The 10,885-nt window shown below is 36.3% G+C and overlaps 1 protein-coding gene across 5 annotated transcripts; it reads left to right on the top strand.

Moving 5' to 3' along the window:
- Window positions 1–2,332: 2,332 nt before the first annotated feature.
- LOC149247421 (uncharacterized) lies at window positions 2,333–10,645 on the top strand. Of its 5 annotated transcripts, XM_089458204.1 has the most exons (7): window positions 2,333–3,194; window positions 7,237–7,521; window positions 7,658–7,831; window positions 7,929–8,035; window positions 9,014–9,099; window positions 9,274–9,381; window positions 9,579–10,645. In XM_089458204.1, exons 1-7 carry the CDS (start codon window positions 2,943–2,945, stop codon window positions 10,301–10,303), a joined length of 1,737 nt encoding a protein of 578 aa, XP_089314330.1. In that variant the 5' UTR covers window positions 2,333–2,942; the 3' UTR covers window positions 10,304–10,645. The 5 variants fall into 5 exon arrangements, with proteins under 5 accessions (XP_089314330.1, XP_089314329.1, XP_089314328.1 ...); XM_089458203.1 differs by having other exon boundaries at window positions 7,240–7,521; window positions 9,014–9,381; XM_089458202.1 differs by having other exon boundaries at window positions 2,334–3,194; window positions 9,014–9,381.
- Window positions 10,646–10,885: the final 240 nt, after the last annotated feature.

Genomic DNA, 10,885 nt, shown 5'->3' with positions numbered 1-10,885 from the left:
TAACAAGGACAAAAGGGAAATTGAAGATTGGCAAAAATCTTTATAAAAATAAAGTAAAAAATTAAAGATTTACAAAATCCTTATTAAAAAAAGTGTTGATACATTTAATAAAATTAAGGAAGAAAAAAATAAAAATGCGTAAAAGTTTGAAAATAAAGTAATAATGGAAGATTAATAAAATTTAAAAATATTGTAATGATGGGTTTATTATTATATTTATATAAATTAAATAATTTATAAATATTAATAAATTTAATAATATATATATATATATATATAATTTAGGAATGTTGAAAGATTTAATATCAAGATTCTTTTTATATATATTAAAGTAGTATATATGTATTTGTAATAAGAAAAAGTCATGGAGTACTTATTATATATATTAAAGTAGTATATATGTATTTGTAATAGGAAAAAGTCATGGAGTATTTATGTAAATCTCTATGCAATGGCAATGATTTAGATGGTTCAAAAGAGACAAAGATAATCTAAAGAGTGAATTGAGTATTCAATGGAGTTACCATGTGAATAATTTGCTACCAATGGTGATCATGTTGACCTTCAAAGGGTTCCAAGCGTTGTGCCATTTTGAAGGTTCAATGGAGCTACCATGTGAATAATTTGTTACCAATGGTGACCATGCCGACCTTCCAAGGGTTGTGCCACTTTGAGGTTCTAAGGGTTGTGCTACTTTGAGGGAGTTTTGGATATTCTGAAGCTCAAAAGGGTTGGTTGGGGTTTAAATTTTCAATTCAATTAATCCTCACAAACTTTTATTGTTGGATGGTGGAATCATAGAGAGAAAAAAATGGAAGGTTCCCAATATTCAATCTAAAACATTCCATCCAATTCTAATATATACCTATTTACATTCTAATAAATACCTATTTTTTGATGTGAATATGAGATTTTTTTTTAAGGGTGGTTCACAACCGAGTGGCCATTACATCCACGAGAAAATATAGGAGATCAATTCAAAGGGATTTACCCCACTACCAAACTAGCAAGGCCTAACCTTAACGAGGTTGAGGAGATTTGACCCTGTGACTTCTTGATACACAAGGTACTTAGCAACAAGAATTTGACCTTGTGACTTCTTGATACACAAGGAAGGTACTTAGCAATAAGAACTCGTCTATCCCTTGGGGCTTTTTTTAAGGTAGGTGGTTCACGGTGACTTCTTGATACACAAGGAAGGTACTTAGCAACAAGAACTCATCCAACTGAACTATCCCTTGGGGATTTTTTTAAGGTAGGTGGTTCACGGACACTGGGTGGCCGCTACATCCATAGGAAAATCACATCTTTTTTCAAGGTAGGTGGTTCACGGTGACTGCTTGATACACAAGGAAGGTACTTAGCAACAAGAACTTGTCCAACTGAACTATCTGCTTTTTTAAAGTTAGGTGGTTCACAGACACTGGGTGGCCACTACATCCATAGGAAAATCACATCCATGGGTTTTTTTTAAGGTAGGTGGTTCACAGACACTGGGTGGCCACTACATCCACAAGAAAATATCCACAGGAAAATCACATCCATAGGAAAATCCAGGGAGACCAACCCGAAGGGATCTACCTACGCCCAAACAAGCAAAGCACTCAAACAAGTAAGGCCTAAGCCCAAGCGTCAAAGAGATTTGACCCATGACCTCCAAACTCCCAAAATACTTACCAACAGAAATTCAACCAAATGAACTAAAAATTTATTTCATAGTCACTAAAACTAATTAATTATGAAAATTGAAAATAATATATTATAAATATTTAAATAATTACAATAGGTATATATTTATTTTAGTTATATTGTTGGTCCTTGAAAAGATGGTTAATATTATATATATTTAAATGATTTTTTGATTTTTAAAGATATTTTTTAATTTTTTTATTAAATATTAATACTGGTTTTACTTAAAATTTTAGAATGACATTTGTTTGGATGAAATTAATGACCTATTTCCTTAGGGATAATAGGTAATTTATTAACGATTTATTTTAGATAACATGGTTTCTTAAATAGTAATAATGAGTCAGCATGCATGGATAAATATTAATTAATCATAACTATTCCACTGTCGATGTGGCTATTAAAATAATACAAATTTTCCTCAACACCTTAAAAAAACATAACTCACTTTCTTAACCTAATTTAAAATTTAAAAATAAAACAAAAATTAGAAAACGGAGAAGATGATGTATCATACAGGATGACAGACGATGGTATGCATGCATGCACTCATGTGGTACATGATACGATGACGTCAGCAACCCGAAAGTATATGCGGGTAATTGTGCCCAAAAAAAATAGAAAAATACCGAGAAAATATGGAAGGGCGATATCGAATAAAAGAGTGCACATGTGGGTCGAGCAGATTTGCAATTGCGTGGGTCGAGATTGCATGTTTCGTTCCCCAGCCGAGAACCATTCGTAGGTCAATCGAATTTGTCTGTCGAAGCTTTCCGGCGTTCAAACGCAGACAAATTGATTAAAAGCCCACCGTCATTGCCGAATAGGGCTGCCCCCTTTCTGATATTTTTATGGGCGTGGATCAAGTTCTTCTCAATCGAATTTGTCAGACGAAGCTTGCCGGCGTTCGAACGCAGACAAATTGATTAAAAACCCACCGTCATTGCCGAATAGGGCTGCCCCCTTTCTCATTTTTTTTCTTGGGCGTGGATCAAGTTCCTCTCTGGTGCTTTCTGTCCCGCAGGAATTGAGTCTCAGTAAAATCCAGCTTTGAAGGATTAAAAAGAGGGAAAACAAATATAACATTTGGTTATTCAGAGAAGAATAAGTGGATATATAGGCTGCCCATTTGATGATTTTGATCAAATCTGCTACTCATTAGAATGACAGAGTAGGTAGAATCGCGCTGGGGGGCTCGGCTTTTATATATTTCTGTGTCTGTTTCATCATATTTTACTTCTTGGAGTGGAATCATGGTGAAGGGTGGCTTTTATGACGAATTCAGTGACAATTTTTATGGTAGCAATAATAATAAAAGTGAATCCTGTTTTTGGTCGGGGGTTAATCCTGGTGGAAATAGAGATGGATTTAAGGAGCGATCCTTTTCATCCATGTTTGGTGGTGATCCTGTCAGTAAAATCAATGGCGGCGCTGTAAAAATAGAAGTGGATGAAACTGCTGCTGAAGAATGTTCTCAGAGACACAAACGTACCAAGTATTATCTGGTAATTTTGATCGACAGACAATGCTGATTGTATTTTCTTTTCCTTTATTTGATTTTTAACCTTTCTTTTTTCTTGATTTTTAACATTTTCTTTTTCTGAAATCTGGTCTGTATGAAGATACCCATTATTGGTTATGCTGAGTTAGGTATCTTTTGTTTCATGATCGCAAAACAGATCACATAGCTCACTGTTTGCTTACTGTTAAATAAATTTATTTGAAATAAGTCAGCACGGGGACATTAAACGGAGGCTCGTCAAAGGATGGATTCATTGGCTTTTATTTATTTCTATTTTTATTTAATCATATTTTACTTCCATTGAAGTAGAATAATGGTTAATGGTTGGTTTTTGCTGGGGATTCAATGGCAATTTTTATGGTATCAATAATAATAAAACTGCCGGTGTTCAACCTGGTGTAAATAGAGCTGGGTTTAAGCATGGATCTTTTCGACCAATGGTGGCTGGTGATCCCATCAGTAAAAATAATGGTAGATGTGGGTGAAGCTGCTGCTGAAGAATGCCCCCAGTGACACAAGCGTACCAAGTATTATCATCTGATAATTTCGACCGGCAGACAATGCTGATTGTTTTTTCTTTTCCTTTATTTGATTTTTAACCCACCTTTTTCCGGAAATCTGGTCGGTATGACGATACCCATTATTGGTTGTGCTGAGTTGGGTATGTGTTGTTGTATGGATCACAAAACAGATCACATAGCACACTGTTACATGAATTTAGTTGAAGTAAGGCGACAGGGGGACATTGATTCTAGGTTTGTGAAAGGATGGATTCATTGGCTTTTATATATTTCTGTTTCTATCTAATCATATTCTACTTTCATTGAAGTGGAGTCATGGTGAAGGATGGTCTTTGTGGGGGATTCAATGGCAGTTTTTATGGTAATGATAATGATAAAACTGAATCTTCTTTTGGGTCGGGGGTTAACCCTGGTGGAAATAGAGCTGGATTTAAGGAGGGCTATTTTTCACCAATAGTCGGTGGTGATCCTATCAGTCAAAATAATGGCGGTGCTGTAAAAATAGAAGTGGGTGAATCTGCTACTGAAGAATGCCCTCAGAGACAAGCGTGCAAAGTATTATCATCTGGTAATTCTGACCGCCAGACAATGCTGATTGTTTTTTCTCTTCCTTTATTAGATATTAAAACTTTTCGGTTTATTAATATCTGGTCTGTATGAAGATATCCATTACTGGTTAAGCTGAATTGGGTTATCTTTTGCTGTATGAATCAAAAAACAAATTACATATCTTACTGTTAGCCCGCTGTTACATGAATTTAGTTGAAGCAAGGCAAAAGGGGAACGCTAATCTGAGGTTTGTCAAAGGACGGATTCATTGGCTTTTATATATTTCTATTTAATCATATTTTACTTCCATTGAAGTGGAATCATGGTGAAGGGTGGCTTTTATGGCGGATACAATGGCAATTTATGGTAACAATAATAATATAACCGAATCCCATTTTGGGCCGGGGGTTAAACCTGTTGTAAATAGATCTGGATTTAAGGAGGGATCTTGTCTACGAATGGTTGGTGGTGATCTTATCAGTAAAAGTAATGGTGGTGCTGTAAAAGTAGATGAGGGCGAAGCTGCTGCTCAAGAATGTCCTCAGAGACACATGCGTGCCAACTATTATCATCTGGTAGTTTTGATTGAGAGACAGTGCTTTTTTCTTTTCCTTCATTTGCTTTTGAACCTTTTCTTCCGGAACTTTGGTCTGCATGAAGATACCCATTATTTCTTATTTTTTGTATGGATCACGAAACAGATCACGTAACCCACTGTTACAAGAATTTAGTTGAAGTAAGCCAAGACGGGGATACTAATCTGAGGTATGTCAAAGGGTGAGTTCATTTGGTTTTTTATGTTTCTTTTTATATTTAATCATATTTTACTTCCATTGGGGTGGGATTAGCGTGAAGGGTGGCTTTTAGGGAGATTCAATCGCAAATTTTGACGGTAACAACAATAATAAAACTGAATACCATTTTGGGCCGGGGGTTAACCCTGGTGGAAATAGAGCTAGAATTAAGGTGGATACTTTCTACCAATGATCGGTGGTGATCCTATCAGAAAAAAATAATGGCGGTGCTGTAAAAATAGATGTAGGTGAATCTGCTGCTGAAAATCGCCCTCAGAGTCACAAGCGTGCCAAGTATTATCATCTAGTAATTTTGATCGACAGACAATTCTTTTTTTTTTCTTTTCCTTTATTCGTTGTTTAATCTTCTTTTCCTGAAATGTGGTCTGACTCTGCATGAAGTGGGGTGAGGGGAAGAATTTAGAAATCATGGGAGTTCGGGTAATATTAGAGAAATTATTAGCTATCCTGAGTTGGGTTATCTTTTGTTGTATGGATCACAAAACATATCATATAACCCACTGTTACATCAATTTAGTTGAAGTAACCCAACACGGAGACATTAATCTGAGGTTTGTCAAAGGATGAATTCATTGGCTTCTATATGTTCCTATTTCCATTTATTCATATTTCCTTTCGATTGAAGTGGAATCATGGTGAATGATGGCTTTTATGGGGGATCCAATGGCAAGTTTTATGGAAAATAATAATATAACTGAATCCTATATTCGGCCGGGGGTTAACCTGGATAGAAATAGAGTTGGATTTAAGGACGGATCTTTTCTACCAATGGTCAGTGGTGATCCTATCAGTAACAATAATGTCGGCACTCTAAAAATAGATGTGGGTGAAGCTGCTGCTGAAGAACATCCTCAGCGACATAAGAGTACCAATTATTATCATCTGTTAAATTTGACCAACTAACAATGCTTATTGTTTTTTCTTTTCCTTTACTTGATTTTTTAACCTTTTTTCCTTGAAATCCTGTGGGCATGAAGATACCCATGATTGGTTATGCTGAGTTGCGTTATCTTTTGTTTCATGGATCACAAAACAGATCACATAGCCCACCGTTACGTGAATTTAGTTGAAGCCAGTTAACATGGGAACATTAATTCGGAGCTTGTCAAAGGATGGATTACATGTTTTTAACATTTTATGACGTATACCTTGTTTGACTGAGCCACTCTTTTTTGAAATAAATGGATCATTGTCTATCTCTGCAATAGAATGACCCCATGGAAAGCCTATCACCCATACGGTTAGGGTTTTGGCCTCTCTTTGACAGAGTACAAAGGTTGATTCATGGCTTTTTACCATTCAACCCACCCCATTTTCCAACTACTTTGTTGGACTCTTTTTGGAGTGTGACCTAGGTGATCATATCTGCAATGATGGTAATCATAAAAAGATGGAGGATGGTGGTTGATGATTTCTAAATATCTAGTGCAGACTTCCCAAAAGACCGCTAATACGTGGATGCCTCATAAACATGATTATGTTTGAGCTCTGTTCTGTGCTGGACGAAAATCAAGTAAAACATCTCTTAAGGTTATGCAGAGGTGGAATAATAAGCCTTTACCATTCAGCTGACCTCCTTTTTCTCAATAGCTGTTGAACTCTTTTGGGGAGAGTGAAGGATCACCCGGGGCACCATGACTGTTGAGAACGAAATTGAAAACAGATAAGTAATATTGTTCAAAAATATATAAGCAGCTGGTGTGGACCTCTCAGGGTTAAATAAGAATGTGGGTACCTTACAGTCATGAAGTTATGTTTGAATTCTGAACTTCTCCTGTTCAAAATCAAATAAAACTCTTTTCATTTAAATAGGTTATGTACTGTCAATAATACCATGTGTGTCGTCTATGCACTTTAGATTTGTTTTGAGCTTCCAGTATTTTTCTGTAAAGCCTTGCTAGTTATTAATAAATTTTGAATGTCTTCACTAATCTTGATTGTTTTGTAAGGTATCAATAATTGTGAATAATTATATGTGCCTTTATTTGTTATTGCCATTTTTGAGGAATTTCAGAAAGTTGTGTTTTTGCAAAGCTTTGTTGGGGCTTTTTTGCATGATGTGGATTTCCTTAGAGAATTTTTGTAGCTACCAATTATTATCTTGGTTTCTCATGTTTCTATTTCATGTTCGGTGAATTAGCAGGGGAGCCCTGTAACAAGCACAACAATCTCTCAAGTTCTTTCTTTACATCCATTGGAGGAGCCTAGCCCATTGGGTTTAACGCTGAAGAAAACCCCTTCCTTCATAGAACTTATCCAAATGAATCTTTCTCAAAGGGATTCGGTAGTTCCCTTAGTTGTAGATAATTCAAGTGCAGAGGTGGGGAGAATGAAAGATCCAAAATGTGTGGCAGGACCAGCTATCGTCGACAAGCACAAGGCCTCAAATTTTCCAGCCTCAGTTTTGAGAATTGGTTCTTGGGAGGTAATGTACAAGAATTAACTGTCAAGTTGTATATAAATTCACCAGTTTTTGATAGCCACATATGGAAACTTGCAAAATGGTACTAAGTAACTCGGATTTAACAACTTCGCATTAACTTAAATGACTATGATGCCAGCGTATTTCAAGGTACGAAGGTGATTTGGTGGCAAAATGCTATTATGCAAAACGTAAGCTTGTTTGGGAAGTATTGGAGGGTGGTTTGAAGAGCAAGATAGAGGTTCAATGGTCAGATATAACCTCTTTGAAGGCCATTTTTCCAGACAATGAACCTGGCACCCTAGAGATTGAAGTAAGTATCTGGGTTGTTTATTTTTTGTGTCTGAAGTGATGTGGTGCTAAAGTGCAGGTCTTTCTGAAGCAGTATATTTTTCTTCTATCTCATCCAGGTATCCAGGCCTCCACTTTTCTTTAGGGAGACAGATCCTCAGCCAAGAAAGCACACTGTTTGGCAGGCTACTTCTGACATTACGGGAGGCCAAGCATCTATATGCAGGTCAGCAATTCATTTCATAAGATACGTTAATTCCACAAGGCATTCATTTCCCAAGGGTTAAAAATTGTAGACATTTCTTTGATTGGAATGTTCATCATGTTCTGATAATATCAATTAAGAATTCCATATCTTCAGTCAATGAGAAGAGAGGCTGCTTACTTGCATTGAAATGATAGGAGTTGCACCTTTTCAGCGGCCCCAAGGAGGAAATGCAACTAGAATGGAAAGCTCTTTGTTGAAGGAGCTTCTTGCATTTAATTATGCTTATATTTACAATCTCTAAACCAAGCTTGCTAATGGTATATGTTACAAGTATAATGCCAGTAGCAAGTTGTGACCAAAATTTAACATTCTTGAGAACTTAATTGTTACACAACCTCTGAAATCAAGAAATTAGGCACTTCATTATTCAATGCTTGGAATGTAAATGCCATATGTGCATAAAATGTGAATCCACCACGTTAGTAGTTGAATCTCTTCATGCAGGTCTATTGAAATTCAACATTAGACATATGTAACTTCCCTTACACGCTACAGACTGGTATCTCATCTTCCACTTAACTACCCCTACAGGCTATGGCTTAGGAGGATGTGCCAATCCTTAACTGGCTATAGGATATAAGTCATTTGCCAATTTGATGGTACGCCTAATCCTATAACATCTCTACAGAGAACATTATGTCTTTCCTAGTATGAATTTTACTCCAAGTAATTATAGATTAATTATAGACTAATACCGCATGACACGAAATCCCAGGTATTTGATCATAGGATAAGTGTCTTTCACATGTTGCATACATATGCAATAGGAGTCTGCTCAGCATTGTTAGTCATGATTGTTATTTCTTTTCATATGATTTTTTCAAGTAGAAGAGAGTTAATTGTCATAACCTCTATATAATTTTGTTGGATGAGAGCTGATTCTGCAGGTTCCGTTTTATATTAAGCCAAACAAAATTGCATTTGCATGTTTTGCAGAAGACATTTGTTGCAGTTTGCTCAAGGAATACTTGAGAGACATTATGAAAAACTTTTACAATGTGATCATCGATTAAACTTGCTAAGTAAGGAAGGCATCATGGGGGGCAATTCCCCATATTTTGATTCTAGTGGTGCAGTATTTCAAGATCAGAATGAACATACTTGTTATGGTGCAGCACATGAGCATAAATCTTATTTGTTTCCACAGTTTGATCATTCAAAAGATAACTATCTGCCAACTTTCTCAAGTCTTTCAGATACAGGAACGGTTAGGGTTTCACCACTGGTCCAAAAAAATGAATATCTTGAGCTCGATGGAAGGGTTTTGGATTGTGTACCGCAAGACACACCTTCACCCTGCTCAGGTATAAAGATAATCTTTTTGTTTGCCATTTTTCTTTCATTTATGAGCTTGTTAAGTTTGCTTTCAAATTCAAACTACCCTAGAGTATTCAAAAGTTTTTATAGAAGTATGCTATGGCTTTTTGAGTATGCATATGCATTACATCTATTGTATCTATTTAATTAACTTAAAATAGTAATGTCTTTTTGATAAATTCAGTAATGGACTCACGGGCTAGTGAAGAAAGTGGAATCAGTGATGTTGATGACATTCATGTGAATGTGACTGCAAAGTGTGAGCAAATGAGATTTGCAGCACCCTATGGTGGTTTGGGAAATCAAAGCTCTGATTTGCTTTCACCGAAATCCATGGATACTTCAGTAAACCAAACAGTTTCTGGCTCATCAGAGATTAGGTGTGCTAACATTTCAGTTCCAATTGGTGAAGAGGCCTGGCAAGCAAATAAAAAGATGCTGGATGATATTGCACAACATTTGCTAAGTGATTCGCTCCTATCAGCTGGATGTGATGAGCAAAAGGTTATTGCACGTGTCAATTCAATGCATTCTCTTCTAGAAAAGGATGTCTCTACAACACATGTATCCAATGAAAATACTGAAAGCTTAGAAAATTCAGGGGCAGGTCATGGTCTGGGGAGGCTGGTGAAAGGAGAAGATGATGAACAAGTTTGTGAGATAAACGATGATATGACAGAAGCAGTTTTTAGTAGGGATGACAGAATTAAGTCTCAAGTGAATGTGATGGAAGATGGTTACACAGATTGTAAACCGTCAACAGGTATTGCCAGGCAAGATTCATTAGCAGATTTGCTAGTGAATATTCCTCGAATTGCGTCTTTTCATCATCTTTTTGTTCATTCTCCTGATGAACTCATCACACGTGCCAAACAACCTGGAACAACTGGATGGAACCCTTTTCACTGAAATGTGATTGCTCATGGTGATAGAGCTAGAAACCAATTGCAGGGATCATGTAGTTGTATTTCTTGTAGACTGTCGTTGAAATATTGGTTCTGAGAACTGCATGGTCCTTATGCTTTTTGGGTTGAGTTAGATCAACATTTTGTTGATATTTTTCTCTTGGAAGGTGCTAAGCATGGTCCATTATTTGGGAACACAGTATTTAGATTTCAGACTACGTGAGTGTAAGGAAACGGTGTGTCATATTTTGAATTAATGTAAATGTACATCTAAATATATGAGTATGTTCTTGAATTAATAAAATTCTAGACCTTGCAATTCCAAGGTATGGAAAATCTATTCAAACTGTTGGGTTTCCAGTGAGTCTTGTATTGCCTGTCCATGACTCGGGGTTAGCTGTTATGAACTCTGCAATGAATTATTCAAAGATGAGTGTGTGGTTAAAATTTGTTTGTTTTCCCTGGAGGCACTGACGTGGGTTTAGCTTTTGTTTTTGATCAATAAACGTATGGTAGGTACCCAAATCAAATTTGAATATATTTGATTTGATATTGAACTGCTGGAGGTAAATTGTGGAGAACGTCA

The sequence above is a fragment of the Pinus tabuliformis genome, chromosome 7 (genome assembly GCF_031772625.1).
Source record: "Pinus tabuliformis cultivar Carrire ecotype Pingquan chromosome 7, CPIR1, whole genome shotgun sequence".
Classification (NCBI taxonomy): domain Eukaryota; kingdom Viridiplantae; phylum Streptophyta; class Pinopsida; order Pinales; family Pinaceae; genus Pinus; species Pinus tabuliformis.
This window is presented reverse-complemented; position numbering and strand designations above follow the sequence as displayed.

Excerpts from the sequence above, each read along its gene's own strand:
- LOC149247421 (XM_089458202.1), top strand. The coding sequence starts at position 2,943 with ATGGTGAAGGGTGGCTTTTATGACGAATTCAGTGACAATTTTTATGGT. Across the intron at positions 7,522-7,657 it reads TGAGAATTGGTTCTTGGGAG|CGTATTTCAAGGTACGAAGG; the intron begins GTAATGTACAAG and ends CTATGATGCCAG. Across the intron at positions 9,382-9,578 it reads CACACCTTCACCCTGCTCAG|TAATGGACTCACGGGCTAGT; the intron begins GTATAAAGATAA and ends TGATAAATTCAG.